We start from the raw sequence: 22,453 nt of genomic DNA, 5'->3' as shown, positions 1-22,453 counted from the left end.
TTGCGATATTGATCAGTTCGTGCTGTTTTGAATTAACATTAAAGGCAGTTTTTTATTTATTATAGAAACAGGGATTTCTTGCATTAAGAAGCATCTCGAAGAGCTTCTCCAAGTTAATTGACTTTAAGCCGGAGATGCCATTTAAACCTATGTTTCTTCAGTTTTCTTAAATCAGTGACGATGCTATAGTAATATAAAGCGGATTATCTACTTACACAATGTAATCCTCACACAAAGCTAACTGCAAACAGCCAACTTAAACAACAACGACAACTTGTAATTGTTGGAGGCGTCTTCAAACCAGCCACCACTTTCCCGGATTGAATTGTACTATTCCGATGTATATCTTTAATATGGCGTACACAACGCACATCTTACTTTGATGATACGAGACAAAAGGATTGCTTATCATAATTTAACATAAGTCCAAACTCCGGTAACAATTATTATTAATGACGGCGTATTTGTTTTAGGGCGATAGACCTATTTGTCTAAATTATTTTATTAAATTGACTTATTTATATTGGTTAGAACTTCCTACCTTTCTTTAGCTAAATTCAAGTACTTATTATTTTTTAAATTTTAAAATAATTTTCCCAGACAGAATATGTAAAATTACTGTGAATATCGGCTTCGATATGTCTTACACTAATTGGATTAGACTTAGTGGGAAATAACCTATACAGAGTTATGCTTGCCTGTGACTGTTTGCGACATAATATATAAAGCTGCTTTTTTGGCATTTACTTGACCCTGTTTAATATAATTAATAAAACTGTAAACGCTATTACATACTTGTACGAGAAACGAACCCGAACGGAACTTTTCTTTCTAGAATAATAAAAAGACTCATCATAATACTAATTGCTCATTAGTTTAAAACCAGTTTCTTGAATAGGTGATTTTCTGAAAATTGTGAAAAACTTCCTTCATTTTACAAATTTAAAACTTTAACATTGTCTTAGACTGATCCTAACTTTTCTCTGCATAACTGACGCGAAAATTAAACAAAAATGATGATTACATGATGTATTGCTAGCAACATGAGGATAGCTACTGGAAAAATAGTTTGTTAACATAAAACTCTTATAACTTATACCATTATGTTACGAAAATGGAATCCCAAAAGTAATGAAAATTTTTATAGTTATGAGCGATATAAAAACGATAATAACCTCTATAACGTATGGAACAGAGTCGTCATTTGCAGGATTGACGATTTCATTTTAATTTGGCCGATAGATGAAATGATATCTTCTAATTGTATCATAAATACGTATAGTATTGGAAACAACTTTGTGGGATAATATCGAAATAAAAGTATATTAGCCTTGTGTCAAAAAGGTCACAATGTAAAGTGAAAAATCAGCCTTGGAAAATAAAAATCTGTTTATTATATAGTATGTATTGTTCAAAGTTTAGACCAGTGTCGGCCTAGCAGCTTCAACAACCCGTAGGTCAAAGGTTTGAGCCCTAGGTAAGTCAGTAGGCTATGTGCGTATGACACACTCGTTCGTATATAACTATCAAACAAATAAAATTAAAATTTTCTTTTGAAAACTGTAACCATTCCATGACTATTTTCTTATGACGTTGTCACGTTCAATTATTATCGTCAGTAAACTGACTTTACAGACAACCGATTTTTATCGATTGCTTACAGTTTTACTGATCTATTTTGTAAGTCTTTCTTCGTAATATAAATAAAATAATTGAATGTCCTACTTGATTTGAAACGGATATTTTTTTTTATGATAAAGCGAATTATATGAAATACCTATAAAATTGGCAATGTACCAAAATTACAATCTAGTCCATTGGAAATGACACTCCGCGGACAGAAAGCCTGCGCAACTTTCCATTATTTATTAATGTTAATGCTATGATCAGTTCACCGTCTAATTTCGTGCGTGATGTATATGGATGTTTCGAATTCTAAAATTAATGCTCTATGGAATAGGGGCTATTGGAAATAGGCGTGTAGGTCGTCAATGTATATGCTGCAGTAATACACGATAAAGTAAAAGTAATGATGACTGTAGTAAATAGACTAAGACCTATTAAAAAATTAATGACAATTTAACCCTAATCATTATTATAATTACAGCCGAATGGCGTGTCTGTTTTCAGTCAAATGATAATTATCATTATTTTGTGAAAATGTAACGTTTTGGGACTGTCTTAATTGTGGATGGTGGAGGGTAACCGTAAATTTGGCGAATGGCAGCTTTTAACGAAAAACAGTCCATCTGTGATGAAAGAAGCCAACGAAATAAAAAGTACGAGAAGTTGTATCGACTTCAAATACCAGTCTACTGGAAATTACATGCTTTCACGAAATTTAGTACACATGCTCATTAGGTCCAACAATATCATATATATACGGTTAATTGTTAAGCTATATTATGTCACGGGCATGTGCGGGTCTTGCATCTATTTAAAGAAAATTGCCTGAAACAAAAAGCGAAATGTCCCGTCATTATGAATGAAGTGGTAGTCCTACTGAAAGGGCTGGGCCTCGTATAATGAAACCCTCCTTATTTATAATCTCCTGAACAATTAAACTCGTACATTATTCAGGGTTAAGCTTAGGGACTGTTGTGGAACGATTTCGGCGGTCAAGCGCTGGGCGCCACAACCGGATGAGGATGGGTTAGAAAAATTTCAGCTTTATTTTATGTAAGCGATTTTTTGAATTCAAAAGTAATGTTCCCCACAATAAATGTTTTTTTAAGAATTATATTAAGGTAAATTAGTGAAAAGTGTGGTTTTCTGTAAATTGTGAAGCACGCCTACCGGCATACTCCCTGACTCACCTTAATTAGAATTTCAAAGACAAATAGAACGGAACTTTCATTTAAGGGGAATTAGGTCAATGAAGATTCATTTTCGCCATTCAATGATTCTTTCATCTGATATAATGACGTGATTCGGCGTTGCTTTCCTATAGAATACGTGTTTTCATTCTTAAAATGGAGCAAAATAACTATGGCGTGACCATTCGCTCGTTATTGAGTTTAGAACCGACCACCAATACTTAATTACTAAAAAAACATTCAACAACAATATGATATCAGACATTGAGTTATTCTTGTGGAGATATAATCTTCTCATAACACAAATCTTATCTTTAAGGAGACTGATTCGTCTACCATATGATGCTGACCTTTAGCCCTACCGGTAACAGTGTATAGGCCAGCGACTACAATTGAGCTTTTAATAAAATAAAACCAAATACACTTTTCACACTTGGCAAAAGAAAAGTGTTATTGATTGTTGGCACTTTTAAAATGACACAATACAGATAGTCCCCATGATCAAATTGTGTATTAATACCACATTGGGCATAAAACGTTAACTCAGATTAAAGTATTGAGTAAAATATTAAATATTAATTTAGGTTATTATAAATATTGCGGAGCTGTTGTTCAGGCCACAAACATAATTCACGAATAATGAAATTTTCCCCGAAATCGTCGGTTATAATTTCAACATGATGTTACGATATCTGCATACCTTATGATTGTAACGTAAACGTTACATTGTCTTGGCGTGTGATTCGACGGTCGAATGCTGCAGTAGCAAGTATTGACGGTGTGACACAAACGGAGCGTAAAAAGACAATTTCAACACACCTGCTCTATGTGTCGGTTTCCTTTCCGGACTGGAGCTGGATGGTCCAAGGGAAAAGATCACAGCTCGTTTCAGATAAACATACATCCAAATACGTTTAGTATAAGTAAGAACCCATAATCCCCAGTGTTGCTAGAAATCCTTTATGTTCTTTGGTGAACTTTTGTGGACCACGGTTTTTTCAAAGTGAATATCCACGATCTCCTAATACACTAGTGATTGTGTTAAAAATTACTGTCGTCATGACTGTTATATGTACGTAATATACCTTACGAATTATAACCAATAACCATATTAAAACTATATAAAATAAGCTTATAAAAGATACAATTATTATAATCATGGGATAATTCAATATAACTGTGACGTAAAGCGTACGTTTTTCGAACTAATAAAAGATTTATGAAGTCCATTACACTTAAATAGAAAACGTAATTCGTCGAACTGAATTATTTGTCAAAACGGGTCGTTCAGCCATCACTTGTTCCCCAAAAAAGCCACAAAGAGTTAATATTGGTGGGCGGGCTTTTGTCACGTCATCGTGAATAGCGATACAATCCACCCTTTCCACTGCTTTTTATATTTTTCTAATAAATCGACTATTTTCAGCTGACTCCACACCAGGACTTCTGTTGGATTTTAAAGTTGACTGTATTAGTCAATATAAGAGTACGTATATATCACATTGATTTTGATTTGATCAATTTAGCAACATTATTTTTCGTTTAATGAACTGCGCTGGTGCAAATTGGAAATGGCACATAATCTCTGACTAAGCCATTAGGTAGAGGCAGTAATCCTAGGTGCCTGTCGAATACACAAACCCGACTAAAATCAAAACCGGCGTTAGTATCGTAATACGCACAGGTGGCTCATGCCGTTGCCCATTCTCCACTCGAACATCCCAGGCATCCCGGGGTGACGAACGCAAACATGCCATATTTTATGTGCCCTTTCAGTTGATTGAAACAATTGTATTATTTAGCCAAATCTGGTAAAATACCTTGGACAATGTTTTGTTAGTATATACCCATTTTCTGTTTTATTTAAGTTTTTTGTATACACTTATACATCGCCTAATAATAAATCTAATGAATTAGACGACATAAGTATCACGTGGCTGAGAATCGAATCCCTAACATATGATTGTTGCGAACGTAAGTGGGTCGCGGTTACCGCCAGGGTAGCTATTCTATTTAATGCTGTTACCAAAACTACGTAGGTATAACTATTCTCCTTAATTAGATCTAAATATATATTTGTAATATACAACATATGTCGGAAATAATCTTCTAATAATTACAAAAATAACATGACTGTTATTTTTAAAGTTTTCTTTGTCGGGATTTTTAAAGGAACCTTGAAGTTCGGAGTAAAATAGACATCGAGTTTTTAAAATAAGAATCGATATGAAAAAGCGTGGTTGACCTAAATATCTAAAACGTGTGGTCGCAGACGATTTAATATTAACAATGTGGGCTCAACGAATGTACGGATGTAGGAGCTATGAATACCCGGCTAATTAGGTTAATTATGTGTGTGCATTAGTTATTTTACATTGCATTGTCATTTAAAAACTATCATTATTTTATTAATCGCCAAAATTATTATCTACATCTATTATGAAGGATAAAAGTTAAAATACACTAGAAAAATTATATAACATGCTATAGTTAAATTAAGAACAGCCAAAATTAAATAGAATTTCATGCGTTATAGGCTAATACAACTTTAATACATTTAACAAATGGTACATTCGTAATTTATATAGTATATTAGCAATATATGAGGCCTAGCTTTGCACGTTAAAAGATGGGAAGAGCAAATGTGGCCACGCGTCGGCCGAAAATAAAGCGCGCTCGCGACCAACTATTTATATTTGACACGTATTCTGTGCGTACGTATCCAGCGTAATCTGGAAAAGCATATTTTATATATTATACTATGTTTTAATTATTAAAATAAATTATATGGAAATGGAGATGATTTCATAGTGTTTTCATAAGAACAGTTTGCACCGCTTTGGTATCAAATCACTAAAATAGTTTTCTTTTCTTACAGATGTTTCGTAATGGTGTAAACAGTAAAGTGGCAACTTGACATTAGCGCACTAGTTTACTTTAGTGTGGTGTAGTGCGAGTGTAATGAAGTGATAGTGGACAAGATGGCGCCGAAGTTCCTTACACTTCTCTTCGCTGTCATCTGCTCTCTGGCTCACGCTGAAAGAGGTAACCAATTTCACTAATTTATTCCAAATAAGTATGCTATAAGCGTTATAATGGTACACTTAACTATTCTGTAATGGCAACATCACCACATTGTTTATGAAATTGCTGCTTAAACTGGTCAATATAAAGTGCAAAATAACAGTTAAATATGTGTTACCGCACAGAAAGACACAATAGTTTCGTTCACGTTACTACTAGAATAAATATCAAAATGGCGATGAAAATTTTGAACAGAATCTATTTATCCTAACAAACGCCAGAATCGAAAAGTTTTTCAATTTTTGTTTTGTATCAATCAAAACTAAAACTGAAATAACTGAATTCAAACCTAGACGGTTGTTTTGCACAGATTGACTGTGAGTTAGCTCCTCTGTTTATTCAAGTTACGAATATTCCTAATGTTCAGAAAACAAATATACAAAGTACAATACTTGAACTTGTAAAAAAATCTGCTAGGTTAATTAATAAATGGTTTTAAAATCTAGATATGAAAGAGAAAACAGGCATTTACCTCGGTTTAAAAGTAATGTAATTTGACACATTGGAACAGGCACGAGGAGCGGCCGATATCAATTGAGACTGCCTAAAGATTGCTTACTTGGTGAGTATTTGGGGTTAGAATAAACTGTGTTTTATGTTATTTTAATTAATTTTGTATTGTATATATTATAGTCTATTTTATTGTGAGTTTAGCCATGTCTGTAATAAATAAATAAATAAATAAATAATTGAAAAATTAATATGTAAAATAATATTTTCCTCTGCAAAGTTCAAATGAAATATCTCTTCCTCTCTCACAGATTTTTGTTTCACTTAATAAAATAACGAACGAAATTTAACCAAGCAATTTTTTCACCGAATCCTAATAAATTACACGCATCGAAAACAAAAGTTAACACTTTATTGAAAAAAAAAATGCCTTAATTAGGGTATAATTGGATTCTCCCTAGAGAAATATTTTTAAAATCAAAATTACTAAAAGTTTACGGTTTAAATTTCAAATACATTTTAAAATCGGTTTATCTACTTTATAAAGTTTTAGACATACCAAAGTCGTTTACAGAGGCAAATCTAAGCAGAAAGAATACATCGATATAAACTCCAATCGATTAGTTAGGCTGCTACTAGAATAATTCACTAAATGACGTTTTCAGTGAACGTGTGTTTCAGTTTTAGCGTCTGGTGCAATGCCTTAAGAAAAACTTCGTCTACAAATCGATTTTAACCAAATTTGTGTGACGAACTCACGCATAAGATTACCTGTTAAATATACCGAAACAGCGCGTTTAATATTAAAATATGGGGAAATAATATTGAGATTTAATGCCGAGCAGGTCAAATGCAATTTGTGAAATGACTACCCAATTTTACTGTACAATTTCCGAGCTGTAATGTACCGTTTAAGATGAATCAAATTAAGTCAATGTTTCGGTTATGGCCAACACGAAAAATTAGTCGTTTAGAGTAGGTTGCTTCGTTCCTTTATTTTTAATATATAAAGACGTACATATTTTATTAACTATGGACTATTTACCGGTTCTTTCGACCGAGAACTTCTTTAAAAGAATAAATGTCGAATTATAAATGTAATCCGTACACGCCCTGCCAACATAAAAAGGGTTTTCGCAAAATGTAAATTAACTTTTTTCTCAACTTTGACGAGACGAAATCTCATAATAATAAAATACATAATAAAAGATGTAAGAATAATGGACATTCCTAAGAAACATTTTTCAAAGATAATTAATCATAAATAATTTATATCTACACAAGCTTAATGGCGCAACTTTATCACAACTAAGAGGCCTAAGATCGGTAGCGAGGTTTTACATGAACCACATTTTTAGGAATAAGATCGAATATCACTTTCTTTCAAAAACTACGTTTAGTTTATTAAATCATACTCTTGAAATAAAATAGATTTCAAGTGACCTAAAATTTGGTTTCCAGCTGTAATAATTATAAATTAAATACTAGATAGAAGTTAAATTCAAATTTTGAGTAATTTTATTTTTGCACTTCAGTGCTTCTTTTAAATTCAATTGTATTTATAAAATGTGTAGTAGTTATCTGTTATCTAACGCAATACAGCATGCATCGAATTTATCGATCCCACCTATATTCAGATAAAACTCCACCATGAAGAAATTGCTAGGTTTATAGAAAGATAAAATACTGCATTCATGAAATGAGTTAGAACACGGTTGTGTACAGATTAAGCGGACACACATCCCATTCAAAGTAATACATAGTGTTTATCGGCACATACGTCACAGAGACGTTATGTGTGAAACGTGACCCTGTCTCACGTTGATAACTTATCACTATATACAGACTTAAGTCACTGTTAAGTTTGGCAAATGCCGTTATTACTATTACAATTTATATAAATCAACCGTATAGTAGATCTTCTCTATAAAGTACTTATAAAATTAAAATTTTGCAGCCCTATATTCTGTTAATACATCCGGACAGTTTGAGAATTAGACTTAAACGTGAAAGTGTTAAATTGGACAGAATATTAAAATAGTTTCCCCTCGAAAATCTGAAACGTATGCAGCGGGGGCGTTAATGATGTCATCCCTTCGATTCTCGGGTGTAGTAGACTGAGACAATTCGATTGCAAGGGGATTGTTTGTATATATCTCCTTGTACATAGTTACCCATCGAATACATTTTTGCGTAACCACTGAACTAACCTATCCTAACCCAACTTGCATGATCAGAATTGCATGAAATTTAGACCCATGTTAAGTAGTCGTAAAAGAAGTGTTTATTCTTCAATTCTTTAAAAAATCTCTTATTAACTAGAAGAGCGTCCATTGAGTGATTTGTGTTGTATTTTATTTAACATTATTTATTTATAAATAACAAATAGGTTATAAATAAGCCAATTAATGTTGATGTTGTAAATGCAACAAGAGTAGCTACAGAGCTTTATCGATTGAATCAAAGTAACGAATGAAATATCCAGGGGGAGAGTGAATGAGATATTTTAATGCAATGAGCGATAACCGTCAGTAGCATTGGGTAATCCGCTTTCTAAATAATGTTATTTGCAGAGATACGGGGTGTAAGTGTTTAACATTTGGATTACACTCACGAAGACGACAATTTAGGGTCAATCCTCATACGAAGGGTTTGGGAGAAGGGAGCGATTTAGCCTTTTAAAAACCCCATGACAGGAATGTGAATTTAATGCTTAATCATGTACTGAACAGTTTTATAGTTCTTTTTTTGTTATATAATTAAGTCTCTTACACGTTTATATTTTGCCAAAAAATAATAAAATATCAGTTAGTCAAGTCAGTAATTTTAAGACGATTAGTTTTAAAGCCTCTTATGTTATTACAGACCAGATATACAGACCTTTATATTTACTATATTATGTATGGTTAAGTGAAACCACTGAACCACTTTGATGTCTGGTATTCGATGACCGCGCGATTCGGGATTTAGTTATTTCGGCATACCACACAGAGCAACTGCGAGTTACCACTTAACCATTAAGTACATGGTTATGTGGTGAAATTTATTGCAGTAGCCTAGTTGGTTATGCATATTGAGTATAACTCTGAAGTCGTAGGTTCAATTCCAGATTAAGTCAATTCGTTTACAATGTTTAGAAACTCATGAGTATACTGAATTTGGAAAACAAACGCTAAAGTACCTCCGCTGATATCAAAAACATACTTATAATATTTTAGATGATGAATAACCCACACAATTATGATATTACTACTACTAACCCTATCACCACGCATCTATATAAAAAGAAAAATTTGGTAGCGAATACCGAATTATACGCGAGATACCGAAATGAGTCCTAAAATGTCCACACCAAATCAGTTTGGCGTCTTAGCTCATCGATTAAGTTGTACGTCGAATATTGCTTAATAGCCTGTGTCTATCTATTGTCTGCGAAGGCTTTGGAGGTCGGACAGGCGTGAAATGTGACGTCACAGCTAAATGCTTGTCATTCGGGGGCACTCGGCCGAAACAGCCAGTGACGTGGGAGTAGAACTTTTGTAGTCAAAGTTGCTTCAATTGATAAAATAACTTATAAAGTTTCGACTAGTACTCCTCCCGAGTGCTCTTTTATTAATAGAATGCTATATGATTTATAGTTTAAGTTTGTTTCTAAAGATTTACGCAAATATATAAATAAGAAACGTATCGCTCTTTTCGTAATCTAAAAACGATACCGGAAATATATAGCATCAAATAACCCCAAACAAAACAAGGTAATAACTATCTCTTGCTAGACATAATTTGTAACCACATTATTTCTTATACGCCCACAAAAATGTATTTTATATCTTCCAATATATCAAGAAAATCACGCCCCGTAGCATTAAATCTGTGATAGTAGCACTTCATTTAAATAAACGCTAACATCGCGGGCTCCCTACCGCCTCGTGGTAAATAATGAAATGGCTGAGTAATGTAAGTGATATTGTCGTAAAGTATCGTTTATGGGAAAATGTGGGGAAACGTGGTAGAGGGCTGAAGGGTGTCGAAATGTATCATAAATGCGCCTCTAAATATGTGGCCTATGTCACACCGTTATTGCGATGTGACCTTGCAAGTCAATCAATTATAAGTTTAATTATAACAGTAATCAGTGAGACTCACTTGAGAAATGCTGCATCGAGCTTCAGAAGAAATAAAATAAAAATGTCAAATTTACTCAGTGCTTCACGACTGACTTTTCTATAATTAATGGTCATGTTACTATTCAATTATTTTATGCGAAACGAAACAGAAGCTATACATCGAAACCGTGTCGATCGGTGTAAGCAGAAGCCTGCAATAAGATCAGTGCAGTTGGCAGTTTTTAATATTGTTAACAATATGAGCTATATACATAAAAAAATGCTATATTATTAAAAAATGGTTGAAGTCATATTGTTAACACAATATGACTTCAACCATTTATTCTTGTTATGTAACATTAACGAGAAACACACCTAATATTTAAGAAATTTTAAACGGTTTCGATTTTAAGAAAACTATTATTAAGTTTTTTATTATCTCTACGAATAAGTGTTTATTGCACACTTAGAAAGAAATCCATTTGTACATAGCTGACGTAGAAACGATCTTTAAGGTAGAGAATAGTATTGCAAACGACGCTTACACTGATGCTCCCTATTAACATTTTGAACAAATATTAAATGTTTATCGTTACTGGGTGAACAGTCAAACAGAGTTGAAAATAGACTCTGAGAATAAGAAAAATTGTTCATTTTGACATAAATTTTCCGCGACTATACCAGCCTTTATTTATATTATACTTTCAAAAAGTGACCCATTTATTGTAGTTTCTAATCTGGTACATGATATAAGAGTAGAATAATTATGCTCCCTATTGTTTTCCGAGCACCCTGTACAAGTGTATAGTCGAGTTTAATCTATTGTTCCAACTGCGATTATAAACGAAATAACTTTGAAGTGATCTCTAGAGTACCCTCTGCTCTATACTCTACGAGTTAAGATTTTCAACTCCCACGAATAAATATATCATTTGATCTGATCATAATATGGCATATATATTAGGTCTGCCAGTACTTATTTGTATATTCATATCCAGCACATTTTAATGTTACAAAATACCTTCAAAATTAAAAATCTTTTAGTTGTATTGAGCTTGTATTGTAATAAATTTCATAACGTAATAAACAAAATAGAAATAGACAAAAACAGTATTTCTCATAATTTTTTGTAATTTAATATACTTTTAATATAAAACATTTGCGAGTAGCGCGCATCAGCTCTCTGTGTATGTGGCATCCAGAGAGGCATTTATTAAGAGCTGCTTAATCCTCGCGGAGATTGATGCTCCTCATTGAAGGCTGGTCCCTTACGCCATCTACCGTAAGCACTGGCTTAGTGGTTCAAGAATGATATTATAAATAATTTACTGAAGAAAATATATTTACAAGAACATAATTCGCGATTGCTCCTCTATCGTTACTCAGTGCTTAGATTTACTGGCCAGTATGTGATATACCAATTCACAGCATAAATCATCAGAATTACTTAAAACAAAATGGAAATGTATGTAGACATATTCAGAATTGGTTAAAAGTAAATCGAACAGAGGGAATCGTATGTCACAGAGCCGGAGGGTACCGTAAACCTGTCTGGCGGTAATGGAGGCAGGTGACGTATAGAGCCTTCAGAGGTTTCAATTAGTGGATTCATTTTCTGATACATACTTTGGCTAGAGCTTTGGCCCGCCTCGTTTTGTGTTTACTTGAACACTTTTGCTTTTGCATCTACCGTGTGCCTATCATTACTCAAGATTGTTTTTACGGTGGGTAGTATGGATTTTGTTTTATATTATATACAACACAGTTTCGTGAATTACCGCATGGAGCGTTGTGAGACTCTTCACTTAGTTATTATCTTAAACACATTAAGTTTTTATGTATATAAATACGAAAATGACAATATTTAATATAAATTAAACATCACAAAAGAAAAATGAATATTTACATGTTTAACCCGTGTGACCAAATTTTACGTACCAGTATGGAAGCAAGCATGGCGAAAAGTATATAAATATATGTATGATATCTTGAATTGAATATTTAGTAGATATTTTGTCCACGCTTCACTTAACATTCCCGAGCCCACTTAACTGTAATCCGTGCAAAAAACTCGAAGATTATCTCGACTTACAAAGTTCAACTTATTTCTTAAACTAAGCCTCAGCTTAAGCCAAGTTTTAACTTTTACATGTTCAGCGAGAAATTAGTCGGATGAAATGTTATTTTGGGCGCTTTTTAATATTTAATTTATAAAAGAGAAAAGAGATAGAAAACTTCCCATTGTTAATATTTAAATTAGTAATTTAATATGAATAAGTTCCATGAATGATCGTAGTTAAAAAGATATTATCGTTTAGTTAAATCTGTCGGTACGAGACTAGAGAAAGTAAAAAGTAATAATTGCTAATTCCCACACTGAACATACTAAAAGATTTCAAATACAAGCGTGAAATCAATATGACGAGTTGTAAAGAACGTATTAGGTAAAAGCTTGCGAAAGCTCTTCTGTAAAACGCTGAGCTGAGAACGGGGAACGAAGCTCAAACTCCTAATTAACGTCCGACTAGAAGTTTTAAATAGCGTTTTGAGTGGAAACATTAATCTGTTTTTAATTAAACAAGACGTCATCAGTTTTAAGATGAAACTTGCGTCAAACGACTCACTTTAAGAGTTTGTAATTCCCACTTGCTGAATAAGAAAAGAAATATAGTCGTTTTTATCCTAACTCACCATCAGTTGAAATAATGTGCGTTTTGGGGGCTTCTAGGTGAGTACAGTAGGAACTAGCAGTTTGATATGCAACTGCAACAACTAAATTGTTGACGGAAGATAAATTCGAAAGACTTTCGACCGGCTTATCTTTATTATTATAAGGAACTCACTTCAGTAGTGACTAGTGTCGTTTCAGTAATTTCATTGAACTTACGAAGACTATTTACCAATTTTTTAATTATTTTGGAAATTATCAAACGTTATTATTAATTATTGAATTGAAATATTTTATTTTATTTTAACCAAGTTTATTAACACATTTAAAATTTAACTTTTAATTAAAAAAAAACCAAACAGTGTTCGGTACACATATTCATATCGTCGTCGCTGTTTCAATTTGTCACAAAATATTCTCATAAAACGGAATATTACCCGTTATATAGAAAATTGTTAACTCTAAACGAGCGTTTACGTAGGTTGGCAGTGACGGAAGTTGACATGTCAACTCAGGGTAAACATGTTCAACAACTGACGACATCTTGCACCGGCTTCAAGTCTACGACAACCACTATCTTCCGTTGTGTTCTGGGTATCTCTAACGAGCAACTTTGGGAGCGCTGCGTAGAATCACCGCTGAGCCAGCAGATGAATGGACGTACAGTTGCAGATGAAGCAAAGAGAGCCGGAAAGACCTGGAGTGGACTTAGTCAAGTCAAGCCTACGTAGATTTAATACATTCGATAATTATATATAGAGGAAAGCAACTCTATTCTGAACAAGATTCATGACATCAGTTCTTATCTCAGTGTTACAGAAACTAATCGGCGTAATTCAGCAAATGAAGTAGCCGCCACTAATTTTTCTCGACACATAATACGCGATTACACCCTTCGGGAGGCCCGAGATAAAGCGATTTGAGCCTGTCGACATGATTCATCAGAAAGGCGGCCCAACGAGTGTTTATAGGTCCAAATCTCTGTTATAAGGGAAGGCTGTATGTGCAGCTATGATGCAATTACGTTAGTATTTTTATTCAAACTCATTATTCCAAAGTATGTACAGAATTTTATTAAGTTTTAGAGTATATTTTTTTTAATACTTACAATATATTTAGTCACTACAAAAATATTATTGTATGTATTACTTAAGAACAATGCTAACTTTACATGGTTTAAAATACCGATGGCCAGAAAGAAAAGGTCTCTTAGGAATGAAAATCGTAAATATATCACGTTACTTAGGTTTGAATGTGAACCAGCCTTTGTCTACAAACGTGACCTAATTTTCGGAAAACAACCCAAAAGCAATCGCGACAGTGTACTCACAGCCTAAACTCAATCTTAACACCTCGAAATAAAGCTTAATCAAGCAGCAAATACAATTTTGCCAAGTTGATTGGATACAAGCCTCGAAACGGCGTGGCCATTCGAATTTCAACGTTACATTTAAAGCTATAGGCGCCAACTTATCGGCCTAAAGAAAGTTTGCAACGTTTCCAAATTCCCAAGTTAATTCAATCCTTGTTTAAGGGAAATTGGAGTTTATGTCGAGTGGGAAAAGGTTCGAGTCATCAGTAGGCGTAAAATGTCGGATTGATTCGTGGAGGGCACTTGTTTTCAATCATTCGCAGAATAAAATTCGGGATTGGCTCGAACGCCAATGTTCCCCTGATTTGGAGACAGTGACGTAGGTCATTCTATCTGTGCGCTTCGAAATTGCTGTATCAGATTACTGGAAAGATGTACCGGGATGAGCGGGAATAAATAGGAAACGTCGCTTAAATGAAACAAAAGGTCTCAAGGTCGGGCGATAATGGAAATTCAAATTAAATTATCTGAAGAGTTATTCGTTTGTGCTGGGATTATGTTACTATTCAGAAAATTTACTTTGTTATACATTATTTATAACATCTCGATGTTATTGAGATAAACCGCAATGAAAATAAGTACGACAATGTCAACGATATGTTCTGTTAATGACACTTAAAATTATTTGCAAATTCAGTATATGCATTTTATTTTAACGGTAAAAATATAGGTCATAGCACACGATAGCTCAAAAATTCCCAACAAATAGGAAACGTTTCGCTCATAGATACGCTTAAATATTAAATAGTAATAAAACGTCGGCGTAGCTCCGGACACATTGGGTTTACGTGCGTTGCCTTCATTCAAGTACATCTCTCGGATTGCGGTTCCGCCGATTGCCTAACTCAGAATTAGGATATATTCATTTTTGAGACGTCATGGTTATTAAAGTAGTCAATTATTCTTGTATTAAGTATTTTAGAGTAATTTACTACTTATTTAAGTAGACAATAAGTATACTATTCATTAAAGGGAAAAAAGCTGATAAAACTTGACAAACTGAATGCCCTCCATACATCCAATTTTATAACAACATACCATATTTTTCATCTTTCAAACAAACAGTATTTCCAGATAAAAACATGGCAAGTTTATTCTAAGAACAATAATTCATTTGAAAAATCATGTTAAATTTCGGAAATAATAACAATGGAAAAATGTATATGTAAAAATCTTTGTTTTCGGATGTAATCTATGCGAGTTAAAATAGCCTTTCGTTGAAATAACAACGTCGGTAATTGAGCCGCATCACGCGTTTCTAGAATAACATAATACACACCCTTTTCTGTACAAAATATTTAATTTCTGAAAATAATATTTAATTTAAGCATTATTTACTTGTTTAATAAACATTTAAAACATAAAAGTTTGACTGGGAGTCATGGGCTTGATTGCCAAGAATAGATAATTATTTAGCTTAAGTACTTATTAGTAAGACTATTCCTAATTGATTACCGTAAACACTCAGTATTAAATAGAATTGTCTAAACTTAAGTATTATTTATTTATAAATCAAAATAAAGTAAGGAAACTTGTAAAAATCTAACAATACTTATTCTTTATCAAACAGTTTTCTGATCAAGTCAAGTTTTCTGCCAAAAGACCTGCATATTTTGACCATTCTTTAAAGGCTAGAGACAGATGATCTTGATTTAAATATGAAATATATACTGAACATATTATTTTTCATATCGCATATAATTCCTATATATTAAGTGTAGTAGAGCGCAGACACTAGTACATCCTAATACCACCCAAACACGCACGATTGAAAGCTTTTGAAGAGGGCCCTGTGTAAACATCGCCTTAGGATTATAGAGAAAGTTCGTATGTTATTACTGCTTTCCAACTTCCACTCAACACTTGAGACTTGCTTCACTAGTCACTCAACCTGGCCGTGCGTCAATTTAAAAATTGAAATTCTCTTTTGCAATTACGAATATCTACATATCGTAAATATTTTTACAAGAGAAAGAACTTAATTATTCAAAATACGTCAAGTGTGGCTAAGTAATTTATTTGCGACAGCTAAAACGAAAACCGCGGCAAATATTGCCACCTTAACTGGCCCATCTTTGTGAAATTTAGGTTAAAACATCAATTTAAATCAGCTTACTAACCATACATCAGAGCTGTATCAGCTTGGCACAGAGCAGAACAAGCAGTCGGCCAAATGGTGTCCTTCCGACCACATCTCTACATTTGTCTGCTTTTACGATCGCAATGACGTTGATATACTGCTGATATTGTGGATTTAAAGTGAGATGTGGCTTTGTGCTTTTCTTTAGCATAGATGTGCCATTAGCACCGAATTTCTATGGCATGTGGTGTAGGCCATGCCAGATGAGGCATTCGAATATTGTGGATAGTAAAAAATATATGTACCTAATGTCTATTGATTTTATAATGATTGGCTTTTTCCGAATATTATGATGTGTATATTAGGTGGTTGAGAAGATCTCACCAAGCGAAGGCATGAGCCAGACGATCTATTACAATAAAATTATAAGTCAACTAGAACAAAGTATTATTATATTCTGGCCGATTAAAATATTTGATTGACTCATATTTTCTGTAACAAATGTTTGAATGATGCTTTGGTGAAAACTTGAAACGTGCGATTTTATATCTTCACTAAAATGTCCTTCGTTTTTTTTTCATTAATTTTTTTTCTTCAAATAAGTAACATTCTAGTTCACTAGGTAATAAAATATCACTGCTTGAAGTTTTTACTACGCAGCTGGCAAATCAAGGGTTGAAAGCAACATCACGCTTCTCCACATTCTACGGTTGCATGTTGTTGGGCTGAGTTCCATTAGCGAACCCCGCGGGACGCCTAGCATCAGTCGTGACTGAACAAATGATTTCAAAAGTTTAAAACTTAGCCGATCGTCCTGTTACTGTTTGTTTTATAGGTGAAGATTTGATTTAATTTGATTAGGGTGTGAAAAAAGTGTCAGCGCGCTGGGTGCCCCGAATGCTTTCTGACGCGCAGAATTTTACCTTGACCGAGTTTTGGCTTGATTTTTAACTGTGCACCACCATTATAATCCGGAAACGAAACAACAATCCTAAACTTGGAAAAGAAACTACGAAGAAATTTAAGGCGATTCCATCCCCCATCATGTGGTGTTTTTCATGGAACCAATATGTTGGGGACTTTGTGCGTAGGATACATAACATAATTGCGTGAATAACCAAGCAACGACGTGGCAAAATAATGTCTCCGTCCACACAATACAAATCCATAGTATCATATAGTGATCCTGCCATTCAAATGCTTAGAATTCTTGGGAGATCTATCTCCTAGTGATTTCTATCCAGTTTTGCGGTTATAGGAACGTCTATAGAAAAAAGGCACATGGAAATCTAAAAGGACTAAAAGGAAAAAAATATTTTATTCATTTTCCCCTAGTAAACCTTACACACATATGAAATTATTATGTAATAATAACATGAATGGCTTTTTATATTTTTTTGGACTATACTTTTCTTTGGTATTTTTAATTCATTTTCTAAATATATCCAATATTATTAAAGTTGTATTCATCTGAGTGTGGATTACGGAATAGATTAGGACAACATTTAGCTAACAATTATTTCGTACATTTCGCATTATACACCTATTTTTGAGAACATATTTATAATAAAGTATAGATGTGTATTGAAAAATGAAATGAAAATGAAAAATGAAAAATATGAAAAATATTTTATTTCTTCAAAAACGGTACAAAAAAAAAAAAAAAACATTCCATGGTTGCGACCCTCAATTAAGTGTAAAAACACCTGTGTTAGAAGGCCACGCTCTTCCATAGCAAAAAGATTTTCGTACCATAGGTATATTTATAAGCAAACTTGTAAACAAGAATGTAGTTGTGATTTCTGTGATTCATGAAATGAAAGAAATGTGTGGTGAGTGTGTGTGTGTGTGTGTATTTGTGTGTGTGTGTGTGTGTAGGTAACAGTGCGGTGCGTGCAGCTTTATCTAGGGTACATCAAAAGATCCTCAACTTCAGCATAATCTAATGACTTTAACCATTCAGTCACCCTATGTTTAACATCATGTTTATTTAGCATGTAGATACTAAGCCTTATTATATTTTATCTTCGCAATAACAGAGAAACAAACTTAAATGTGACTCGAAGAAAAAACTAATCGTGGTTTTTGCTTTGATCGATTTTGCGCGTTAACTTTCTCGAATACAATATATATTCGAGTGTGAAGGTATGTGCCTGTTTGAAACAATCGTCGTGGGAATCGTTCTCAGAATTGTGTTTGCGGCCTTAACTAGGGTTTAATGAACTGCGAGTCAAAATGTACGTTTTATAGATAATTATTAAGTTGAAGTCACTTTTCAACATTGTATTAAGAGAATTTTATGAGTGAATTGAAATTATGACGTAATAAGCAATAAACCGTGTTATCATTTATAAATTATATCTAGTTTGTCTTTGCATTTAAACATTTGCATTCAAACCCTCGTTAGTATTGATAACGCTCAATTTCTGTCAATTCTACATCAGATAGATAGAGGAATGTATCATAATGCGAAAATAACGATATCCAAGTAGAATATTTTTCTACGAAGTGCCAGCGCCAATTAAGTGAAGACATCAATGAGATAACGTCCTTGTTATCTCCCGACTCCCAATAACGCTCATTTGCCTGTCGCGAGTCGTTTTCGTTGCGTGTAACAAGGCTTAGACAACATTCAGATCAACGGCTAAAAATAATCACATACAAATATGACACCTGCTAGCCTTGTATATTTACTTAATCAGTATTTTAAAAGCGCAAGTGGTATAGATTAAGATATTTTAAATTATTTTTTTAAAATCTTACACTCTCTTAGTGCCTTATAGTTTAAAATTTATTTGTATAAGCTTACGTTGCTGTCAACTAATGAATTGTGTTTTAAAATATCAGTCTACTGCAATATGAATTGGACAATGGCTAGAAATCATTACTCCTTAAGTGCGAGTCTTTCGGCGGAAAATTGTCTTTTGTGACTTGTGCCACGCAATAAGAATATCTCGATTCGGTAAAATACATTTATTTAATATTTGAAAACAAAATCTGTCTCACTTGTTATGTAAGAGGGTCTCTCAGTAATTCCCTAAAACCTCGTCTTTTATTTACAGTCGTTACAATCGTTCATTATGAGGCTACGTTATTGGAATCGCGAGATATTCTTTTTCGGTACGTTTTTATTAAAATTGTGACATTAATTTAAAAAAAACAATTCAAAGTTTTTAGGTAAATTGAAGATGACGTCTTTCTTTAGCCCTAATTAAACCATTTAAAGTCATTGATTCCGACACTGTTTGCTTTACATGTTTCATTCGGTTTAATAGGCTACAGTGTTGTATACATAAACATTAGGGATTATTTAAGTTGTCTCGAGAAGTTTATGAGATAGGCAATATGATTCCGTAGTGGTGGCAGTTACGATGTCGAAGCAATCACTATTTAACAGAGCGGTTCACATAATTAACCGAGACAATGGTATACGTGACAGTTCATTAACCCCACTTGAGATACGCCTGAATTATCATTGTGTTGAGATTGAGGTCGCAGGATGGCACTTCAATCGTACCATCATTTTAAAAATATCTGATTATTTGAATAATTATTTATTTCTGGTCATTTTTATTTAAATGGTTACTTACTTTAAGTGTAAGTATCAGAAATGGGCTACTTAATTTCCAAAGCCGTTTAAAGTTCTTCGCACAAATATTTATCGTGACTGTATTAAATGTACCTAACAGTTCTCAAATACGATATGATATACAACAATAAATTCTAGTTTTGTCGTAAACGGATCGAACATTATAAGCAAGAGTTCATGAAAATTCCAATTAAAACTAGATTTAATCCGGTTGGAAAAGGCTCACTGTGGTCGGTTTCACTCTTGTTTCATCGCCGTTTTATATTAATTGAGGTTACTTGACATTTCTCGCGATTTCTTTTATTTAAGCTTAGCATTTCTACTACAGCAAAAATTTAATTTTTTACGCCTAGAAATAAAACGCATATATAAAGATTTATATCACTTTATCTATCCATCCAGTTAATAATTATTTACTGTCATCATTTAATATTTCATTATTTGACATTCAAAAGTGTACATTATGTTACCTATATGAATAAATAAATTTTGACTTTTGACTTTTTAAAATAATAAAAGTTATACAGAATTATATAGTTTTTGACGCACATAAGTCTACATCTATATCAATAAATAAAGTTAGATTAGAAAAATAAGCATATTTAATTTATTTATTTAAAAAATTCAGGCTTTGAATCTGTAAGACCCATTTAAGAAAAGCTTTCGTAAATGATTTCATATCGAAAACTTTTTCTTGAGTATAATGCGAACCAGTAAGGAATAAATACCACCATCTCAGAACTCGAGTGACCGCTTGAAATTTGACACTTCCTGTAATACGCTACGAGTTTCCTCTGCCATTCTCATATTGCCTTGTAAGGGAAATTTTACCACCAATATATAAATGTAAATGGATATCACTACATAGTATAAAACAAAGTCGCTTTCTCTGTCCCTATATCCCTTTGTATGCTTTCTAATCTTTAAAACTACGCAACGGATTTTGATGCGGTTTTTTTTAATAGATAGAGTGGAAGTTTATAACTTCCTAAGTCAAGAGGAAGGTTTATATGTATAATAACATCCATTAAATAGTGGAGAAGTATTGTTATTTTTGAGGTTTCTAATGTGATGTCGTAAGTAATTAAATTTTTTGCGCTTATATTGCAAACGCAGGCTGAACCCTACGAGTTTTATCAAAATAAAGTACTAAGTATTGTACAAATTGAAAAGATCTACAGAAAAGTCCGTGATGGTATATGTCTATCTCTTATGGATAACCCACATTTTTATATACAACGTTCACAGATTTTCTGTGTATTTAGTTATTCAGCATTGCACCCGTGCGAAGCCGGGGCGGGTCGCTAGTCAAATATAAATTCAAAAAAGGATGTCAGAAGTTGTACAAAAAGTGAATCCCTTCCTCAGCCCACATAACAATAACTGTTAAAGACAAGTTATTCCCACTATCTCAGAGCGATACATAAAGATAGCGAGAACTATAGAACAATTTCTTCGGAGCACCTCGAGATAGCTGCAGCCTCGTACACTGAATTTACGGGGTCATTTCGACCCCACACGCTGTAATCACGACCTACTTATCTATTTACAGCTTGTATGAATGGAAATGAGTGCGGTAACTATAGTGTTGCTTGGTTTTAACTATGATAAACACTTCCTGCTCTGCCTTCGTGTTAGCTCCAAGTTATGAGAATGTTTCAGCCCTGGGTTTAATGCTCGGTTATGAGCATATTTTATTCCAAACTCAAATCTTGTTTTAACTTTGCCTTTTTCCTTGGAACCGTCTTATGGCCATTAGTAGATAAATAATACAATTACAAAATTTTTCGATAAAGAACAAGTAATGCAGGGTAAATATCATTAATGTTATCCTTAATTTAAATTAGATAAATATATTGGTAGACTTCAAGTTCATCGCGAGTGCAAAACGGTTGCATGTTAACAAGGTATTAATGTTTCCAAAGTGAAATAAAATAAGTGTGAGTGATCATAAATGTCACATGCAAACTTCAACTCAAATCGGAGTTTTTTTATTCGAAAACTTTACATACGAGCATAGGGGAGATGCGGTTTGTAATTACATTCCAGACGCCTTTTTTCTCAGTTAACTGAATTCGAATTGATAAAGACCGATAGATGTATGCTCCAATACATACATTAAGGAGGTTCGTAAACGTTTCATGTACTTAATAAAAAATATCTTTTATAATAGAAAAAAATTGCATAAATTTTCCTCACAAAAAAATAGTTTTAAATTTATCAATACAATTAACTTTAGATTAACAGGCTCAGGGCGTTTAAAACAAAAAAATATATCAGAAAATGGA

The 22,453-nt window shown here is 33.2% G+C and overlaps 1 protein-coding gene across 7 annotated transcripts in view; it reads left to right on the top strand.

Annotated features, from left to right (window-relative positions):
- The window catches only part of LOC110992992 (hemicentin-1), a 175,439-nt gene that overhangs the window by 6,126 nt on the left and 146,860 nt on the right, over positions 1-22,453 (top strand). For 6 of the 7 annotated variants that reach the window (XM_045629395.1, XM_045629400.1, XM_045629396.1 and 3 more), the window contains exons 2-3: positions 4,243-4,302; positions 5,695-5,861. In XM_045629395.1, the coding sequence (XP_045485351.1) occupies positions 5,798-5,861 (64 nt within the window). In that variant the 5' untranslated portion in view covers positions 4,243-4,302; positions 5,695-5,797. The remainder of the gene's footprint in view (positions 1-4,242; positions 4,303-5,694; positions 5,862-22,453) is intronic. The other variant, XM_045629394.1, reaches the window with a different exon arrangement.

The sequence above is a fragment of the Pieris rapae genome, chromosome 9, assembly GCF_905147795.1.
Source record: "Pieris rapae chromosome 9, ilPieRapa1.1, whole genome shotgun sequence".
NCBI classification, from domain to species: Eukaryota; Metazoa; Arthropoda; class Insecta; order Lepidoptera; family Pieridae; genus Pieris; species Pieris rapae.
This window is presented reverse-complemented; position numbering and strand designations above follow the sequence as displayed.